This window comes from Cydia strobilella, chromosome 3, assembly GCF_947568885.1.
Source record: "Cydia strobilella chromosome 3, ilCydStro3.1, whole genome shotgun sequence".
In the NCBI taxonomy this organism is placed as follows: Eukaryota; Metazoa; Arthropoda; class Insecta; order Lepidoptera; family Tortricidae; genus Cydia; species Cydia strobilella.
This window is the reverse complement of record NC_086043.1, coordinates 2,374,039-2,396,179: the sequence shown is the minus strand read 5'-3', so window position 1 is coordinate 2,396,179 and position 22,141 is coordinate 2,374,039. Positions and strand designations below refer to the sequence as shown.

The 22,141-nt window shown below is 40.9% G+C and overlaps 2 protein-coding genes across 2 annotated transcripts in view; both read right to left on the bottom strand.

The window, feature by feature from the left end:
* Positions 1-805: 805 nt before the first annotated feature.
* LOC134756255 (uncharacterized) lies at positions 806-1,199 on the bottom strand. The gene has a single exon (XM_063693082.1). The coding sequence runs from the start codon at positions 1,126-1,128 to the stop codon at positions 856-858; it is 273 nt and encodes a 90-aa protein (XP_063549152.1). The 5' UTR covers positions 1,129-1,199; the 3' UTR covers positions 806-855.
* A 1,811-nt stretch (positions 1,200-3,010) lies between these two features.
* Positions 3,011-22,141, bottom strand: part of LOC134755655 (uncharacterized) — a 139,179-nt gene continuing 120,048 nt past the window's right edge. Inside the window, exons 2-4 of the mRNA XM_063692186.1 lie at positions 7,615-7,837; positions 3,887-4,898; positions 3,011-3,557 (exon numbers count right to left, since the gene is read on the bottom strand). Of these exons, the coding sequence (XP_063548256.1) occupies positions 3,377-3,557; positions 3,887-4,898; positions 7,615-7,792 (1,371 nt within the window). The 5' untranslated portion in view covers positions 7,793-7,837 and the 3' untranslated portion in view covers positions 3,011-3,376. The remainder of the gene's footprint in view (positions 3,558-3,886; positions 4,899-7,614; positions 7,838-22,141) is intronic.

The window sequence follows — 22,141 nt, the reverse complement described above, 5'->3', positions numbered from 1 at the left end:
CAGGCTGTAATCTCATGAACCGTGATAGCTAGAGAGTTGAAATTATAACAGATGATGTATTTCTGTTGTCGCTATAACAGCAAATATTAAAAACAGAATAAAATAAATATTTAAGTGGGGCTCCCATACAACAAACGTGATTTTTTTGTTGTTGTTTGCGTAATGGGACGGAACACTTGGCCGGTTTTTGTTAGTACAAGAATAGTTAAACGCGAAGTAGTCTTAGTCTGTTTACGGGTTAGTCTAATTGAGCTTAACTCAGTAGTAGACTAAGTCTACTACTGAGTTAAGCTCAATATTAACCAACAATGTTGGTCCAACATATTTAATACAAAAAGTAGTCATTAACAATCATTTTAACACTTATTAAATTACCTTTACGCAGTAACCATAGAACTTATGAAACTGTGCACATGAGTCCTTTAACCCTAAGCTCTCGTTTTATAACCCAGATAAGGTCAATATGGGTAAGTGTGGCCGCGGGATAAGTATAACCAGCCTTCATAAGTGGGCCTGTTTAGACATTGAATAGTTTAGTGCGGGTTCAGACATGTGCCAGTACAAGTAGCAAATGAGCTCACAATAAACACTAGTCAATGTCTAAACAGCCCCAATGTGAAGGCCAGTTTACTTATCCCGCAGGAACACCCATATTGACCTTACTAACATTATAGATTGATGTGGAACCCCACACACCACACCCATATTAACCTTTAAATTAACATTATAGATTGAATGTGTATCTACACTTGGTTTTGTAGGAATTTAGTAATAAATTGTACCATTCGAGGCAATTAAACAGTAATTTTTACTCATTTTTGTATCTAGGATATAATAACGTAAAATCACTTGCTATTACTTCGCAGGCACCGGGGCCGTGGGTGCTGCAGCTGCCCGCTGCTGGGCCGCCGACAGCTGCGGCGTGTCCGTAGCCAACGACCGCAACTGTTTCTCGGCCACGGCGTTCACCATCTTCGTAACATTCGCCTTCATTTTGTTCCTCTCCAGAGCCGCCGCCTTGCTTTTAACTGGAGCGTTAGGACGCTTGGTCACGGCTCTGCCTTTCGCTTTCTTGTTTTTCGCACCCGCTGGCAGCTTGCTTTTTACTTTTAGCTTGCCTTGAGCCATTTCGGTTTTCGGTTTCAATTTAAGTTAATGCGACGTAAATAATTTGCTTACAGAAGCGCGTTTTGAGAAACGTGCATTTGACGTTTGTTTGACATTGACGTTTCGTTTCATGACTTTGACAGTTGCGTTTCGTTCGGAAATGAGAGGAGCATGGTGAGTCTGTTCGAAATATATTTAAAAACGCTCATGTTAACGTTCCAGCGAAGCTCAAGAAAAAGGACAATAATTTTATAGAAAAATTTCATCATGTGTTTCCTGTGCGCCCAGCGAGCTCAGTGGCTCCCTCATAAATTTCTCGTGGGACTGTACTGGTATTTTATCCTGGAGCTAGTCCTTTAGCTACCCCAAACCCCAAAGAAAAGGCAAAGGGCTATGGCTTATCCCAATAATATATGTTTTGTTCAGTAATTTCTCAGTGATCCTACTATACTTTGGCAACCCACTTTGTCAGTAAAAAAAAAGCGCGGAATTCAAATTTTCTATGGAAAGACAACCCTTCGCGCCCACATTTTTTTAATGTGCCGCCTTTTTCTACTGACGGAAATGGCTTGCTAAACTATATTTTGTATTTTTATTCACCACACCAATAATAAAGCTAATACAAACCATAATTATACTGTCCGCGCGCGAATTCCGTGCACGGCTGAGGAATGTTAGGAATGTTGGGCGTCATGACAAATTGACAATGACAGAGTAGTGTCATTTTGTACGTACGGGCGCGGCGCACACCCTCCCACTTCCTCGACCTCCGAATGCAGGGATTTGGCGCGCGGACAGTACATATGCAGCACGACGGCTTCGGCTTCTTGCATAACATAGATAGAAACATTTGCTCTTCAACATTTGTCAGGCGCTTTAACGTATCAGTTCTTTTTTTGCAAAATTACTCTTGAACTGCTTTTTATTAAGTAAGTTCGATCGAATGTAAACATTGTAGCTAAACACTACTGGACTAGGTACTCCTAATAAGGCATAGTTCCTTTTACTCCTTCTTTCTCTGAGGGTCTACCGCGAAATTTCGATTTTCGTGGTAGGTCCTCTGGGTTGAAAGACTTTTGGAAGGTCAGATAGAATATTTTGTATCATCGGTCGCCTATTTCTTACAAGTAGGTTCTATTGTTGCCATTATACTATTATTCAATAATAGGCACCATACACTCGTCACCCAGATATTCCAGATGCTCGTGAATCGGTTCGGTCAGCATCAAAAGAAGCGGATCAGACAATGCGTCAAAAGTAGTATCTACTCTTCTCTAATAACTTGACAAAAAGAGATATGTCTATGAAGAGCAATTAATTAGTCTGTGGCAGATACCTATATTTGAACAGGAACTGTAGAGATATTGAAAAAGTATTCCAGGGTGGCAGATACCATAGAGTAACTTATATCTATCTTTGCAGATACTAATGGCGCGTTATTTCATACGATACTATTGACGCTGACTGTAGATTGGTTGTGGTTGATCGGTTGTTAGGTTTTGATCCTTTTATTAGTTCTATGCAATTTGCATATAGTGTTTAATACTAAACGCGACGAGCTGAAAACACGCCAGCTTGCTTCTATTCACTACCACTACACGTGGCTGGTGTCCTCACGTGCCCTCAATGTGCCATCTTAGGGCGCACGAGCGCTGAGCAAACTAGCCGAAATCGGCCGGAAGGATCATCATGATTAAGTATTTAATAACTAGGAGAAATGAAGCTAGCACCTCTGACTTGGTGGTGCAGAGTGGGTGCAATGTGCAAATTGCTATTTACCTGATTTTATACAATTATGGCTACTTATAATCAGCACTTTTGCCGGAAGGCAAACGGAAGTTTGCTGCATTGATACACCACCAAGTGAGCAGGGCTTACAGGGATAAGAAATGAAATGACAACAACACTTTCATAGACTTTTACTCTTAATCGACTGTTGCAGTATATGAATTCAAGTTTCAAGTTAAGAAATATACATAATATATAATATCTAAATATATTTTATGTACAGACAAATAGAAAAGTAGTCGAGTATAATAATTGGCTATCGATAGATCGAGCGGCGAGAGTGCAGGCGACCGGCGAGAAGCGGTGCGGACGAGGACGCACCCCGCCTTAAAACGTCTAGAAAAATAGATAAATCGCTCAAAAACGTCAGAGTCAGTCGAAAAGGATAGAGAGCAGAGCAGGCGGAGAAGCGACAACGAGCGACGCCATTTAGCGGTGTTAACGCGTACTCGGTACAAAGAGCGACGCCATCTAGCGGTGTTCACGCGTACTCGGTGTCGGTGGAGAGGGAGCGCTCGGCGGGGGAGCGGCGCCCCTCGCCTTCGGGCGGGGGCACGCCCTCCGCGCCTGCCTGCGCCTGGGCATACGCCAAGCTCTTCTGGTAACTGAACAGCTGCCGCTCTAGAGAGTAGTTCTCCGCTTGAAGAGCAGTGATTTCGCGTCTGTGGGTAAAGAAAATGAAATTTGAGCTAAGTAGTTCTCAATTCAAAGGTTGAAGAAAGAGAAGGTACCTACAGTGGGCTTTTAGTAAACGCGTAAGGAAGTTTTTAACTCAATCTTACATTCACTACTACATACATAATCATTAAAGTTTTTATTTGAATTGTTGTGATTAATGTTTATCTAAGCTCCATGTTCCGTAAAGGTATTCACTTATTATTCAATTCATCTGGTAATTTGACTTGTACATTTCACTGAGCACTTTATCGTTCTACAAATTAACAGTAACGAAAAGAAGAACAAATATAACAAACAGTAAACAGTAACTCACCTCATCTGATGCGCCTGAAGACGGCAAAGATCATCATAGATATGGTAAGTAGCCTGAAACAGTAGATACGTCTCGCCCCACTCGAGCCGGACGCGCAGCTCGCCGCCCGCGTGCAAGAAAGGACACCCAGGACGCGAGATCTCCTCAACACGGAGCGCCGTCTCCATCATTAGGCCTTCGTCGGCACTGTCCTGGGCGTAGTAGTGAGAGAAGGGAGCCCCGGGGAGTTCCTCAGCGTCTGACTCCCCAGCTGCTGGGTTCGCGCGCACCAACCACGCAGACCAGCTCACGTAGCGCAAATGATTGCGTGGGACATTGTGCACGTCTCGATAGAGCATGTGAAGCCGCACAGTGTCAGAGTGCGTGTCGCAGCGGAGCGCCCATGCTTGCTTGTCGCGGTCATAGCATGTTACTGCTCGGCCTGCCGCCGCTACTGAAAGATCAGCCAAAGCGCGGGCGTGAATCAGCTCCACAGTCAACCGCAGGCCTTTGTGTACAGGGCGAGGTGGAGGACGCGGCGTCCAAGGCGGTGTCCTTCCTTCAGCATCACAGACGCTTTCTAGAACGCCTGATTGTACTCTTCTTTCGCCCTCGCCTAGAGCCAGCGCGTATCTCACGCGGCATTGCTGTCCTTCTCCTGAGAGTCGCACTAGTCTGAGTGTCAGAGGTTCCTTGCTCCAACCGTTCACGGCGACGGTCCAATCGAATCCAGCGAAGGCGATAGGCGGAGTGTCGATGCGCGGCGCCCTGAGTTCGCAAGAGTAGAAGGTGCGGACGCGCGACATGCAGAGTTCAAGTTGGAACTCGCCACGAGCGTCCGCGAATTTCGAGTTAAGTTCGGCGAGGGTGACGCAGCGGCCGCGGCCTTGCGCCGCGCAGCCGGAGCTGAAGCGGACCTGCTTGCCCGAGAAGCTCTCATTCGCGGTGAAGTGGTCGCGACTGAGGAGTGTAAAGGTGAAGTCGACGTAGACGCGCATGCCCTCGCATGCGCCGCGCCATACCAGGTATACGCCTGTTGAAGAAAAATACATATGACGAGGATGTGCTAAGTATTTAGATGAATCAAAATGGATTAATAGATTCGTGGGTTCACTTTAGGTACCTATTATTGGTAATGCAAAATTCCATGGGACGCTAACCCCACATTTTTTAAATTTGCCGCTCTTTTCTACTGACGGAAATTGCTAGACAGAGTATACTTAGGTACCTACCTACAAAATAAATGCACTCGCGAATGATAACCAAATGACGTCATATAGAATTATATATTGATATTAATCAAAATGCCAGTTTGAATTGGCCTCCAGGTGTGTTTTATAATATCTGGATGCCTTCTAAATGTTTGCCATTTATTTATCATCTTGTAAGTTGTCCCTTCAATGAAAGTCAACTGCGGTGCAAAATGCTCATAACAAGCAAACCAGCCAACCATTTAAAGCAACTATCTTTCCAGCCAAGTTTGATCAAGTTCGTAATGAAGTCGTTAATTCATATTACGAAGGCAATACTCGTAGTCTGGTGGCTCGGATGGCTTTTTAGACAAATATTACTCCCTCCCGGGAATAGAGTTTGCCAAGTTAGCGGACCGCGAACGGTTTGCGTTTGCATTATAATTTCTAATTCTTTGACGTACCTAAACTACGTTTGTCTTTGGTCCTCAAGAGATTGGTAGTTATTTCTGCACTTTTTTTTTCGTCCATCACGACAGGCTAAAGCTCTAAGCCATACTGCCTTATCATAAGTAGGAATTTTCTTTTTATCAGTCTCATTATACTTTTTTAATCTAACTTAGCGCAAATTAGCAGTTAAATTCTTGAAATGAAAACAAGTGCTTAGAGTCCGTCTAAGCTAACTGCAGCGACTTTGACGTGATAAAGCGTGGAGTGTCACAACTAAGCTAACTCTGCACCGACTTTTGACGTGATAAAGCGTGGAAGTGTCACAACTAAGCTAACTCTGCATCGACTTTGATGTGATAAATCGTGTCACAAAAAAGTCACATATTTCCATAGTTTCACGTTTACGGTAACACACCATACTTTGTCAATTCAAACTCTGTATAGACTGGTTCGACTTAGAAATCTTTATAGGCATTTTTACATGCTTTTTAGGGTTCCGTACCCAAAGGGTAAAAACGGGACCCTATTACTAAGACTCCACTGTCCGTCTGTCTGTCTCTCACCAGGCTGCATCTCATGAACCGTGATAGCTAGAAAGTTGAAATTTTCACAGATGATGTACATATGTTGCCGCTATAACAACAAATACTATGTATGGGAATTTGAACAGCGCGCCAAGCGGGACATTTTGGAAACCTCATACAAAATGACACTTTAAGTATCGAGCAATTTAATTTAACAGCACTTTATGCAATAAGATGCCATTCACCCGGAAACAACCCGGTACTAAGACTACTAAGTTATATGGACACTACGACAACTCAGTAAATTTTAATAGGCGTTTCACTTTAATGTCATCTCATGTAAGTGCCATAAATTGAGTGTCAAATGGGTGCTTCAACTGAACTATGGATGGTATAGAAAGGATGTCAATCTCTTATGGCAGAATTGTTGCAAAAATGACCAGCTTTCAGCTCTAAATAATAGTTCCTAATCTCTCCGGTGGCGCTAGGTAGGCTCTGCAAACCAAAGAGTATTGTAACATATAGAACACTCTATGACAGAGGTATAATAATGTAAAGATGAAATGGGGGAAGGGCAGCAAATAACCCGACCAAATTACGTAGGTTGTTTCTGGTATGTTGTCAGGAATGTTAAAACGTGTTTTTAATTTTGTCACATTGCGTATGTTATGTCCCTCACGGTCGCACGGGTGCACATCTGTATAAAATACTAGGTGTATGGTCTAGGTACTTCAGTGTATGGTGGCGCCGCCTATTTACTGTTTTTACGGTCACTTTTTGATACATGAAGATTCATTTCCTTACCTCTACCTTCCATAAACTGAACGGTAATATTCGTAGGAAAACGACCTAACAGTAATTTTAATGGTGCATACTCCCAGTTCTAACCTACGGTGCACATACTTGGTCTTTGAAGTCCAAACTCGAGGTTTGCCAACGAGCCATGGAGCGTAGCATATTAGGTGTCAAATTGGTGGATCGAGTCCGGAACACCACGCTGCGCTCCAAAACCCAAATCGTCGATGTAGCTCGGAAGGCGGCCAAGCTAAAATGGGACTGCGTCACGTCTGCCGAATGAGTTGTGGGGCAAAATCGCCACAGAGTGGGAGCCCGAAAACTCAAATCGGGGACTTGGCAGACCCCGCCGGCGATGGCGGGATGAACTAGACTCCTTTTTGAAGGAGTGGCCAGACACACAATTGGAATAAGGTCTGTGGAGAAAATGGGGGGAGGCCTTTGCCCAGCAGTGGGACACGTAAGGGCTCCAATCATCATCATCATACCTTATCAAAATGTAAACTATGGAATCGAGATCTAGTAAGAACTTTCTCTTTCTTTCTTGTGCGCGTTATCACGAACGTGAACACGCCCTAAACCTCTTAACTTTTAACCTTGCTTCGTCATTGGTATCAACATTATCCTGCAGTCTTATCTAATAGCGATTGAAAGCGACCGCCCATCTCTGATGCACACATCCGAAGTCTATTACTAATGAAGTCACGGTCTGGATCTCTGGTGGCTCTGCGTGGGCCCACGAACGTGAACACATCCTGTCACCACTTGGCCCTGCTTTGTCCCTTCTTACCCAGTGAAGCGTCAGCGGAGCGATTGAAAGCGACCGCCCATCTCTGATGCGCGCACCCGAAGTCTTTACTCGTCACATCACGGTCTGGTTCTCTGGTGGCACTGCGCGTGACCACAAAGGTGAACACGTGCGTGTCGCCGCGGTCGCGCAGGCGCGTGGCGCGGTACAGCAGCGCCATACGGCCGACGCGCCCCGCCGCTTCACGCGCGCCGGCCCCGCCTGCCTGCAAGGAGAAAATTAATTAAATATTGTGGCACAGAACAATCTTACACATAGGAGGGGAGCCGGCGATGCTAAATGTGTAGTTACTCCGAGTAACTTACTCGAGCGTCGACCTAATCCTCACAGCAGCAGCTCAATAAAGATTGTGTTATGGCATAGATAAATAAAGTAAGCTTACTTTTTTCTCTATGGTTATGAGTACTGCTTACGATGGGTATACGTATAATATACATAACGTTCCGATTTTTAGCAAACATGCTTCAGCTTTTGCTAGATACTATAACAAAGGGTACCTTATGCAGATACCATGGGGTATTTTTGACATGAAAAAAAAATTACATATATTATCCGAAAATCTGCTCGAACCTTCCTCGAGATCTTGTGTTCGAACCCCGGCTCGTACCGATGTCTTTAAATTAAAGCAGAAAATATCATTTGATATTTACCAGTCGCTTTTCAGTCAAAAATGTCGCGACGAAACCGAAAGGACAAAAATGACAGTAGCTTCGTAAAAACTAACAGTTTTTCTTTTCCAGTGTTGACCTCTTAGTGTGTTTTATGTGGTCAACAAATAGATTAACGTTTTTCCGTCATCCCTTGAGCTTCCGCACCATAAAACGTGGTATTTTCTATAAAAAGGGACCTTATTGTCGATGGCGCTTACGCCATTATAAACTATGCTCCGATATAAATACAATGCCGCGCGACGCTGTGCGGCGTAAGCGCCATCGACAATAAGGTCCCTTTTCACAGAAATTGCCCCAAATGTGATCGATAGCTATTAACGCACTTTATTACCCCAAAGACCGATCAGTAACCTACGTGTTCAAAGCTAATAACGGGAATACGTCGTGAAAGGTGGAATTTAACGGGTGCCCGGGTCGTAAAAGAGGAGTTCTTCCGCGATTTGGAAGTTCACTGATTACTGCTGATTAGCTATCGCCATTCTATTTTTTTAAGTAAATTATATTTGATGTGATGTACCATTGGAAAGTTACTGAAATTGCGAAGATATTGAATATGAGAATTGGAAACACTTAGGTATATTCTCATAATTTTATATAGAAATTGTTTTTTTTTTCCAAAATGGAAGTTAACTTTGTTTCCTGTAAAAAAAATGAATTATCGAAGAACTTTACCAACTTTTTGGAAATTTTCTGCAACCCGTCGTAGCCTCCTTTTGGGAAGCTATTAAAAGCTCCAAAAACTAAATTCTAAGGACGATAAGTGAAAACCCAAATAGTCATGTTTTTAGGCATTGGCTATCTGTTTATCAGAGCGAGAACCGGACGGGGACTTACGTATAGGACTTTTAGTTAATCTATTAGAGAAATCTAGTAGATAGGTACTGTTGACGATCCGAGTAGTCTGATCCGGTAGTATTGACGTTGACTGTACACGGATTTTCTGTGTGTTTAAAATAAACAAAATGTAGGCTTTTCAGCTAACTATGAGCATTCTCGAAACCTTACTGAATGTACAAAACTAATACCCATTTAAAATGGAAAATGATACAGTACCGTAAAATGGGGTGAGTAGGGTTTGCGGGGAAAGTTGGGTTATGAATGGGGAGAGAAGGGATGAAATGGGGGTGAGATGGGATTTTAAGGCTACTGCTACAAAAATAACGTATTCCAATTTAAAATGGAGCTGTAGTAATCTATACATATAATAAAGCGGAAGAGAGTCGAAAGTCTGTACATGGAAGATATTCGAAAAAAAATTGGCTGGGGATACTTAGAATCGATAACAGAACACATTCCAACAGTTTTTAGAATTTTTGTCTGTTTATCTGTTTGTCTGTTTATCTGTTTGTCTGTTTATTTGACCGCGCAACTAATGAAAACGGCTGAACGGATTTTGATGCAAACTTTACTAATCTGTCGAAAAAATCCACGGCCAGGTTATAGGCTATAAAAATTTGAGAAATTTTACCCCTAAGGGGGTTAAAAAGGGGATGAAAGTTTGTATGGGGTTCAAGATTTATTTTAAGCTAGCAATTTGAAACTTCGTAAGAAGATATATTATTGAAATACAAGAAAACTAATTTCAGCGTTTTTGAAAATTCATCCCCTAAGGAGGTGAAATAGAGGTTGAAAGTTTGTATGAAGATCAATTTTTTTTTAATGCGTTACTTGAAACTTTGTATAATGGGCATATTATTATAATACAGGAAAAGTGATTTTAGCGTTTTCAAGAATTCGTCCCCTAACAGGGTTAAAAGGGGGTTGAAAGTTTGAATTCATTACAAATGCTTTGAAACTTCTTAGAAAGGTATGATAGACGATAAAAAAAAACTAATTTTGACGTTTTTGGAAATTTAACCCCTCAGGGGGTTGAAAAGGGGATGAAAGTTTGTATGGGGTGCAAATTTTATTTTAAGCTAGGAACTTAAAACTTTGCAAAACGTTATTATATTAAAAAGCAAGAAAACTACTTTTTCAGCGTTTTTAAAAATTCATCCCCCATGGTGGTGAAAAAGGGGTTAAAAACTTTATCTTGACAACTATATCATTTTAGCTACTAGGCCAAGTTAGGTATCGTTTTTGTATAAATCGGGTATGCCGAATTCATTTATGATATCAAAATGACACCATTCCCGAATGAAAACACAAAAAATATGAAAAAACCTTTTTTAATTTCTCTTTACGCTTAAACCGCTAAACCGATTTAGATAAAATTTGGTATAGAAATAGTTTGAGTCCCGTGGAAGAACATAGGGTAGTTTTTAACCAAAAAAATGGAGACTGCGTTTGCATGGAGAAGCGGCCATGCCCTTTCCTCTTAATAATGGTCACGAAGGTGGGTACTTTAAAAAAAAACATTTTTCAGTAAATGTCAAACGATTTGGGACTTAAACGCGATACCATGCCTTTCCGAAAAAAATCGAATCTTTCGCGAATGTCTCGCAATGCATTGCGGCCACAAGGGGCACGGTCTCAGGAGTCTAAGAAAAACCACGGTGAGAGACTCAGTGGCGCTCTAGCCAGGCAGGTCGCTTCGCTTTCGGCTGAAACGGCAAGCCAGCGCGAGTTCGATTGTGATACGTACGTACGTACGTAATACATATGTAGGCGCAGATCCTGACGGAGTGTGGCGCCGGAAAAGCCGTGTTCATCCCGCGTATCCCCCTCATTCCGAGCAACTTCCCGTTCCGCTTCAAGCGCGTACAGGTCCCCGTGAGCGTCTGCTTCGCTATGACCATCAACAAGTCGTAGGGGCAGATGCTGCCCGCCGCCGGCGTCATGCTTAGACTGATTTGACTGGAGGACCGATTTGGATGACATGATTTTAATGGGAACACCCAAATATTCCGAAATACGTTTTTCCGATTTTTATAACCACAACTTTCATAATCCCGATTATTTATAAGTCCGAAATATCAAAATTACGATTTTTAAAAACACGATGGAATAAAATCACGAATGTGCTATTTCCGAAAACTTAAAATCCGATTGTCACTTGACAGAAAGCTTAAAGTTCCGATTTTACACTTTTTCGAAAATATTTTTTTTTCCGAATTCCTAAATTCCGAAAAATCATTGTCCGATCGGAGATAAAATAATTCGGTATTCAGAAATTCGGTTTTTTACAAGATCGGAAAAATGAAATCCGTGATATTCAAATGAAGACTCACGTTTTAGTAATTATTACGGGTACCTGTCGTGCCGCATCATGTTAAATTCGGCATAAAATATTTTTGGCATAAAAAAATTAGACAGAACTGCGAACCTGCGAACCCGAACTTTTGCTAGAAGTGGGTTAGGTTAGAACTGCGACCCCCAAGAAAACGAACTATTGCCAGAAGTGGGTTAGGTAAGGTTAGAATTGCGACCCCCAAGAAAACGAACTGTTGCCAGAAAAGTGGGTTAGGTTAGGTTAGAACTGCGACCCCCAAGAAAACGAACTGTTGCCAGAAAAGTGGAAATTTAAAAATTGGGATATTTAAAATAGGAATCACGTTAATTCGGAATAAGGGCAATTCCGAATTCGTGATTTTGAAAATCGTAAATGTTAAATTCGGTGTTTGCCACCATCGGAATTGTTATAGTCGGAATTATGTAGTTCGGAATTTATAATATTCAGCTTTTTGGGTTTTCGGAAATATAAATCTTCGTGATTTTCATCATTCGTAATTATGACAGTCGGAATTTTGATGGGTCGAGCATTTAAAAATCGGAATGATAAAATTCGACATTTTAAAATTCGGAATAAAAAATTTCGGAATTATGTAGTGTACCCGATTTGCATAGGTACAGTCAAGGACGTAAAAATACAAAAATGGTACTGTATCGTTCGATATACACCTATTACTCTATGCCGTTTAAATCACGTCAAAAATTTGAATAAGGGCAAAAAAATATTCATTTTGGAGTGTAATTTTATTTAGTGGTAGCAAAGAGGATATAATATTATAGAGCGGTACTGTCATAGTAAATTTTGTAACCACAGTAAATTCACTGCCATCTATCGACACACTTTAAAACTAAAAATGAAGATAAAATACGATAAAATGTATTTAAATATGGATAAATGATCTTTTTTATTTGCATTAATTATTTTTATTATTTTGACCCATGTTCTTTCACTGATATGCGTTAAAATTGTTAAATAATAACAAACGAAACCGTCAACGCCCTCTATACGAGAGTAGGCAAAAGGTAGTAGCGGCATCTGATCGGGAATCAAATTTTCGTGATTTTCGAGGCACGTTTTTTCCTTAGACTGTATCCATCTATTACGGAGTTATATCTATCTTTGGTGGTACCTAATTGTAAAATATTTTATCTGGACTAGTCCTCTAGCGTATCCATCTGTCAACTTTACTTTAAGCTCTGTCTCCAGGGGACAGGGAGATAAATTAGGGGTGAATTAGCCGCTTACTGACACAGACCGAATTCCACGCAGGCGAAGCCGCGGGCACAGCTAGTCTTTATATAAAACTGATTGTTAGAGTGAAATAACATTTAAGTGGAATAAAATCCCCTTTGTATGAAATCCCATCTCACCCCAATTACGAGGGACTACGGGGTGAGGTGAGATTTCCTGTTTTATCGTAATGGAACTACCCAAAATAAAATAAAAACTAAAAAAATACAAACGTTCGGAACACTTATTATATACACCATTCAGTTTACATATGTAAAAATAAAATGTTATCGAGGTTTAAATGTCAGTTTTGTCCCTACTCACCCCATTTTACGGTAATAACATTACAAATGATAATATCGTACCTAACCCATACTTGTAACTGAGGTAAACATGGAAGGCTGTTTATGACGGGTGTCAGTCATCTCCGGCTCCCAGCATGTAGACATATCATGATTGCAAGGGGAGCGGTACAAATGAAATTGGAAAGCGGGAATTTATTCCATTTCTATTATTTCATTTCGAAGCCTGGACACTAACACAAGGAGCTGTGGTGTTGTTTGTTGGTTTGTTGGTGAGCGCATGTCACTCGCTGATACACAATGGTCACGTGCTCACCAACAATGGGCACGCGCACGCAAAGGAACAAAGGCTTTTGTTTAACAAATTAGGGTCTTTGGCGAAAACCTCATTTGAGAAGATGCTGACAATACCTACAATGGAACCCGCGCGCGTGCGCCCGCTCCGTGCACCCGCACCAGTTAGCGGATGCCCTTAGTCACTTCTACTTTCGTATATGACTATGATTTCAGTTTATAGTTTAGGTAGCTCTTCTTCTTCTTTCTATCCCACGTTATGGGGTCGGTACAACATGTTTTTCTCTACCATTCTCCTCTATCTTTCGTCACCTCAGCACACTCCTTTCTTTCTCATATCCATTTTCACACAATCCTTCCATCGTTTTTTGGGTATAGGGACCGTGCGCGTTGCAGGGTCTGCCATCTTGTGGCCTGAATCGGAACCATAAACATGTACATCACATGTAAATTGACACTTCACGCCAAAGCAAGTGCTGCCATCTTGTGGGCTACTTTGGAAGCATAAACTACACATTTACGCCTCGCGCCAAAAATCTGACGTCTCCTGTCCTGTGCTGCCCCCTACAGTTTATGCACGCTCCCTATAGTTTAGGTAGCTAAGATAAACATTAAATTGTGGTCCGTGGTGAATATTCGTCGCCAGCCCACCGCAATATAGCAAATTCCGGAATATTCGAGGTAGACTGTTCGGTATTAATTGCGGTTGACACCGCACGGCTATGCCCTTGATTGGAATTTGCTCAGTGGGAAAAATAATCAACTTTAACAAACAAAATTTATTGATATATGCAGCCAATTCTTTTCGGAAACAAGTGTTTCGATTACATCTTCCTGCCTCGCACAACTAAACTGTGAATGAGCTGTCGCCAGCGGTAGGGGAGACCGAGGTGAGTTGTGACAGAGGAGAGTTGTGACATCGTCGATTTTTGGAATGTATTAACTAATAACGAGCTCGCAATAGCGCGCGTTTGTTAGTTCAAATTACTAGCTAACAAACGCGCACTGTTGCAAGCTCGCTAACAGTTAAGAGATTCCAAAAAATTGACAATGTCACAACTTTCCTCTGTCACAACTCACCTCGGTCTCGATACGACCTTCAAACCTTCAAGAAAAAGCGAACTTCCATATTAAATGCCAATAACGCACTTACAACCCCTCGTGCTAATTTTGATACCCGGCAAGCGAAATTTCAAAATTGCACCACGAACGTAGCCAGTGTCTTGAAACCCTCGTAACGCCCAAGATTCCACCTTTTGTTACGAGGGTTTCAAGACACGAATGTTGAACAAACTTTGCTACCGAGTGCAATAGGGTACAATTTCTTTTCACCACGCATACGCATAGGACTACTTAAGTATAAAACATTACAAATCAAATCCAAATGCTGCTGAAGATCGAATTTCAATTTTTAAAAGCAAGTAGGAACCAATATCTACATTTAGTAGATTGAATGTAGATCCTAGTCCAGCATCAGCTTATCCTCACATCAAAATACGGCTACGGCTCAACGGAAAAGTCGGAAAAATATCCATCTATACCTCCTAAACGGCGCAAACTCATCTCCCAAATTCACCCATTACACTTTCCTTTCGTATCTGCACTCGCTTCTATCAACATGCGGTCCGTGGAAACGTTCTCGAATGTTCTAGAATCTTCGGATTCAAGTGACATAGCTCTAATAACTCGGATGCCAGGCAATCCGAAATGCAAGCATATTCGACGCCTCTCGGAGTCGGAGGTGCTAACCTGCGTGCAAGAATTCAGGCTCAATATTGAACATTTACTTTCGGAAGCTCTTATGTAAGTACGGCTCGAATTTAGACTTTATTTTTTGGGAGCGAATGTCTTATTTCGAATGTTGGTGTTAAGTAAGATGTGAGGTTAGTAACCACTCGATATATTGCTGTGCGGTATCCACAGGCGCTTGTATCATCGATAAACGAGCACTCGCTTAGAGAACCAGTAAAGTATGACCTTCATTCGTAAAAACTGCAATTGTAGGGCCTGCCGGGCTAGCACATGATTGGCGCGAGAGTATCTCGCCGCGACATAGACTACCCGTCCCCCTTTAATTCATACAGTTAGTAAAAGACGGGTAGTCTATCTCGCGGCGAGATACTGTCGCGTCAATCATGTGCTCGGCCTACTGACACTCTTTGATAGAGAAAGATAGTCTTATTGCGATTTCTATAAGAGGAAAGAGAAAATAGTGCCATGCTTTGTCTTTATTACCGACCGGGCATTTTTTCATGTTCGGGTTATGGCATCATGGCAAGGAGGCGATGGCGAAATACCAAAATTTATAAGAGTGAAAGAGAAAAAGGATTATGCTGCCATACACGAAACTGTCAATACATGAATATGTCTTTGTCTTACCCCTGGTCGCTCGGTTTCATGTCTATAATATACTATGTCTATGGCAATAGTGTGATAATTTTTCAGGCTTGGCCTAATAAGTCGCTATATTCAGTTAACTGCGCAGTTAGCGAAGAATAATTTATTGTTATAATGTTATAATTTTTTATTGATTTTATACCTATTTTATTATTGTGACATTTAATTTAATTTGATATGAATTGACATTGCCATTAATCTTTTTAGTTACCTATTAAGATCATTGACATTTAATATATTTTTATTTTATGTTTGATTTTTATAACGTAGTTTTTTTTTATAGTTTTGTTTTTTGTTTTTTCTTGTTCTTGACATTCGACAATACCTAGGTTGGCCCTAACTATGTAAACTTACATAAACAATTTTTTTTGTGACATTGTTTTATTTATTTATTTTATATTATTTTATTTTATTTCTGTTCTAATGTTAAGTGTCTCTGGCAAGCTCGGTTCTCCACACAAACGTAGTTCCGCTCTCATTTTAAAACTACGTGTTGGATGGTAATGAAACTTTGCACATACAATGACATGAGGTATATCGAGGTCTGTAATTAGTTTATATGCTGGAGCAGTTTATAAAACAAACGAAATAGAGCAAAAACAAGTTTTGTGTGAAAAACTTAAATGCGCTGTATTTTTTTAACTATGGTATCTGAAGCTACATAAACTAATTAAGTAATTAAAGGCATATATACCTTATCCTATTGTAAGTACAAAGTTTCAGAGCAATCTAGCTAGTCGTTTTAAAATGAGAGCGGAACTATTAGCGCTTAGCGCTCTTTAGCGATAAGACCGCCTGTTGCCTACCATAGTTTAAGTGCTTAATTTGTATGTCATGTCCTTTTTATATTGGTGAGCAATAAAGAAGATTTGTATTGTATTGTATTACGTTTGTATGGAGAACCGAGCTTGCCGTTGACCCTTAAACGTCAATTAGGTCGTACAATTACGTTAAGAGCTAAATAGAGTCACTTCAATTTGATTTGGGAAAAGGTATGATTTATTGACGGCGAATGTATAAGATATGTTAGGGGGAAATTCAAGGGGCTGGGGTGGCTAACGAAGCCACTTTTCAGCCTGCCTACACAGGGTTTCTTGAAGCCTAGGAACACCACTACAAGGAACAGAAGTCCAGCTACAGTATAATTATGCATTCTGATCGAGTCCATAATAATATTATAATGCGAAAGTGTGTCTGTCTGTCTGTCCGTCTGTACCTCTTCACGCTTAAACCGCTGAACCGATTTAGTTGAAATTTGGTATAAGAGATAGTTTGAGTCCCGGGGAATGACATAGGGTAGTTTTTATCCCAGAAGTCATCCTTTAAGGGGGTGAAAAGGGGGGAGTAGAAGTTTGTACGGGGAATCGGTAAAAAGCCGATTGGATAAAAAATAGGGATCCCTTTGTTTGACATAATTATTGAATGTCATAAAGTAATGATTATCAGATTATCATTAGTCATAATTCTGAAACCGTTAACTTTTCAGGATTTTCGTAAGGTTATCCTATAGATAGGTTAGGTTAGGTTAGGTTTGTTTTATGGCAAGGCGGCGAAGAGCCTTCGCAGCCAGAGTGCTGCCGCTACTGCTGCCGCCTTAACGGGAACCTGCGGGTGATGGATCGGGAGTTCCATCACCCGCCTGAAGAGGTTCTGAGCTGGAGGGCCCTCCAGTGTTCCGAGGCGCCTTCAGCGGAGGAAGCTGCATGAGCAGCCACCACAGAATGGGCCCCAATAGGCAACGCTGACGGGGTATCGGAAGTTGGCAGCCGCGTTCCCGAAACCCCGTCCAAAAGCGAGCGGTGGAACACCCCAGGGGTTTTAGTCCGTGTGAGTCGGACATACCCACTCGGCTTCTCCCGGGCCGGGTGGGATCCATAACGGATTTCCCCTGGGTCAAAAAAAAAAGGTTTGTTTTATGGCAATCCTGAAAAGTTACGCGTTTCTGAGAAAAACCCAATTATGGGAAACAATAGAGATAAAAAATAAGCTACCAAATTACTAACTTCGCGCAGACGAAGTCGCGGGCAAAAGATATTAATCAAATAATGCGCTTCACTACTACGCTTGTACCCTACTCTACGTTAGGAACAACAGCTACCGACCGAATAGGTCGAATAAATATCGAATTCGGAACGATTCCGAATGAGTTGAGTCGATTAATTGTATCGGTATCGTTACCAACGAGGGAATACGAGGAATAAACGTGAAATAACGCTGTTTTAACTAGAAACAACTTATTCGGGGCAATTCGTTTAATTGGTTTATAGTCGAGCTGGCCGCAAGCATATTTGCAATTCAAATATTACGCGCATGAATTGGTTTTAAGAGGAAATGTACAATTAATTGAAACAGCTATTCAAAAAGCGTCAGATGTTAGGCGTGGGTAGCAAAGTGAAATTCGTTGATAAAAAACATCATCACCTTCCTTGCGTTATCCCGGCTTTTTGCCACGGCTCGTGGGAGCCTGGGGTCCGCTTGACAACTTATCCCTGGAATTGGCGTAGGCACTAGTTTTAGTGTATATTCGTAGATAGAAAACGCCAGACGATATTTAGGTAATGGATGGAAATGATCACGTGCCCTCTCGTCGCATCTGCGGGCCTAGCCAGAAAGCGTTTCGTTTTCAAACTATTGTAATCTTGTCTATTAGACTCCCATTTCATCTTGGCTATAGAAATAAGGCATAATAGTAAAACGCATTTTGAACTAGGTAAGTAATAAATAGATGGCAGCACCAGTCTCTCTCGCTATATCGTAATTCCGTACCAGTATAGGACAGGTAGATATTATAATACAATTTCAGCAAGTCCTGAAAGCAAACTTGCGAACAGCTTGAAGCTTTGGGCCTGTCTTATAATGAGAAAACGTTAATTCCAAGGACAGCATGACTGGATAGCGAAGGAATTCTCATAAATTCATGACAAAAAGAGTTACTTAAGTGTTACCCACAACACAAGCCTTCTTGAGCTTACCGTGGGACTTAGTCAATCTGTGTAAATAATGTCCTATAATATTTATTACTTATGACATGAACTCATAAAACACCACACACCACACATTGAAAAACGAATTTAGACATTAAAGTCATTAACTGCGCAACAGCCTGTTGAATAATCCAGACGAAATAAAGATAAATCCCACTTTATTGTTTAAGTCCCCGGCAACCTCGGCCGAATTTCACTTTCCCATAAAAACGGAGTTTCGTTTTTATTTTAAAACTACGTGTTGGATTGTAATGAAACTTTCCACATACAATGACATGAGGTATATCTAAGTCTGTAATTAGTTTAGAGCAAAAACAAGTTTTGTATGAAAAACTTCAATTCGCTGTATTTTTTTAACTATGGTTTCTGAAGCTACATAAACTAATTACAGACATAGACATACCTTATCCTATTGTAAGTACAAAGTTTCAGAGAAAACTAGCTACTCGTTTAAAAATGAGAGCGTAACTACGTTTGTATGGAGAACCGAGCTTGCCGGGGACCCTTAAGTCAATTGTTTGCAGACATTATTAGTATAAAGCTACATTACGAAACAAAAGGTCATAGCTGCATACATATATTGTAGGGACAGAAGGTCTTTTGGCTTTAGGCTTGTATATTTTCAGTCGTTCAGCCAGCTGAAGCGACTGCAAAGCTTACGAGAACCATTGTACAAAATTGCTTGTCAAATATCAAAATATGCGATCCGAATCGGAATGATGTCAAGTGTCTTTGAAAGGGCTGAATTCAGAAATAATAATTGTGTTTTATTAATAAATATGTGTTTTGGTATATTCAGGCGACCGCTAGCGGCCGCTATAAAGCCAACGATTTATTATAACTCAAGATATGCTATAGGCGTTCTTAAATTGAAGCGCTTACCTTGTGACAAATTGTACAAGTTGCGTTTAGTCGCACCTGGGCAAGCGAGAAATGTGCACGCGCTAACGAGCTCCCGCTAACCTAAAGAGAAAGAGACAAGCTCATGTTTAACAACGAGTATGACAAAGATAGTTGCGTTTAGTGGCACCTGGGCAAGCGAGAAATGTGCACGTACTAACGAGCTCCCGCTCACCTAAAGAGATAGAGACAAGCTCATATTTAACAACGAGTATGACAAAGATAGTTGCGTTTATTGGCACCTGGGCAAGCGACAAATGTGCACGTACTAACGAGCTCCCGCTCACCTAAAGAGATAGAGACAAGCTCATATTTAACAACGAGTATGACAAAGATAGTTGCGTTTAGTGGCACCTGGGCAAGCGACAAATGTGCACGTACTAACGAGCTCCCGCTCACCGAAAGAGATAGAGACAAGCTCATATTTAACAACGAGTATGACAAAGATAGTTGCGTTTAGTGGCACCTGGGCAAGCGAGAAATGTGCACGTACTAACGAGCTCCCGCTCACCGAAAGAGATAGAGACAAGCTCATGTTTAACAACGAGTATGACAAAGATAAATGGAGTGCAAAAAAATATAACGGATTTCTTCGTAGACGTATAAATAAATATGGAAGTATTTTTGTTCTCCTCATGTATGACTATAACTTATCTAATTAAAATATCATTGTATAAAGCTTAAAAGTAGTCACGTTTATTCATCTACGATTCTACGTAATGGCTTTCCTTTAGGACACTTAAGTTTTATAAAATAGGTCTGACTAATTTTTATTCCTATTGTGTTATAAAGTGAAATGGATCTAAGTCCACCGGTGGCCGAGGCGGGAATCGAACCCGCGTCTTTAGCTTACGCGGCTAACGTCCTGACTACTAGACCACCCCGCCACGGCGGTACCCGTCCCAAATTCTCTGGTGTATGCTATCTTTGAAATGCTAGGCGCCTTTGACTAACTCTAAGGGCGAGCAGTGTGTGCTTGCACTTGCACGAATCCTTTACTAGATTACGGTATAACGAGAGAGATGCTCCCATTTACAAATCAAATTATTTTTTGAGACACACATATTAAATATATTAAAACGTTTTGTTAATAAAACGTAACGTACTAATTTTATTATTATCCTATATGATAGCGTAGCTAGTTGTAATGAAGCTTTGTGAATCGCTCTTCAGAATGACGGTGAACTAACTAGCGCGCCATTAAAGCGCTCGTTCGCCGTTGTAAGTTAGTCAAGGGCCTGACACTCTTTGATAGAGAAAGATAGTCTTATTGCGATTCCTATAAGAGAAAATAGTGCCATGCTTTGTCCTTATTACCGACCGGGTGGCATCATAGGTAGAAGAGGCGATGGCGAAATACCGAAATTTATAAGTGAAAGAGAAAAAATCCTATGCTGCCCAAATTTTATACGAATATTCTTTCTCTTACCCCCGGTCGCTTGGTAGCGCGTCTATAACTACATGTAAGTATATACTAATATGTCTATGAAGTTATTAGTGCATGATTCGTTAGTCCCGTTTAATCATACTTATCGTTCAAAATACGTGAATGACCCGTTTTATAGTAGTTTATGCGACTGGTACATAATGAAAGGCATTTCATAAAAGGATCTCACGAGTATTAAAAGGGACCTTATTGTCGATGGCGCTTACGCCATTATAAACGATGCTCCGATACAAATGCAATGCCGCGCGACGCTGTGCGGCGTAAGCACCATCGACAATAAGGTCCCTTTTCGTAGAAAATGCCCCATTTTAATGCCTAATTTTGAATGTAATTAAGGTACCTATCGGTTATCGATAACGTAAAGTTGAAATTACGATGCACCCACAGATATAGGTTTGGTAATATAGGTCGTTAGTTTATCGTTTCTGAACATAATATAGGGAGGTTATTATGATATTGATGTAGATAAACATATTTAATATATGTGACTCACGGAAGTTTTGTGGGGTGGGTAGGAAGAAAACTGACATTCAAACCTCGATAACATTTTATTTTAGATATGAAAACTGAATGGTGTATATTATAAGTGTTCCGGACGTTTGTACCTATTTTAGTTTTATTTTTATTTTGGGTAGTTCCATTTCATAACTTTGACGATAAACAGGAAATCCCACCTCACCCCGTGTTCCCTCGTAATTGGGGTGAGATGGATTTTTATACAAAGGTGATTTTGGAAGATTGTTGGATCGTTTTTTTTACTATGAGTATTACTATAGCTCCATTTTAAATTGGAAATATTGGAATACATTCTTTTTGAAGCAGTAGCCTTAAAAACCCATCTCACACCCCTTTCACTCCTTCTCTCCCCATTCATAACCCAACTCTCCCCGCGAATCCTACTCACCCCATTTTACGGTACTAATTATTATCCTATATTGCGTAGTTCGACTTGTATGTAGTAAAGCTTTGGAATCACTCTGCAGTATATGACGGCCGTTCAGTGAACTACAGTAAAAGCGCTCGTTCGCTATTGTCAGTTAAAGTATATGGTTCGTTAGTTCCGTTTAATCATACTTATCGTTTAAGCACCGAGTAAATACTTGAATACATAG

Excerpts from the sequence above, each read along its gene's own strand:
- LOC134756255 (XM_063693082.1), bottom strand. The coding sequence starts at position 1,128 with ATGGCTCAAGGCAAGCTAAAAGTAAAAAGCAAGCTGCCAGCGGGTGCG.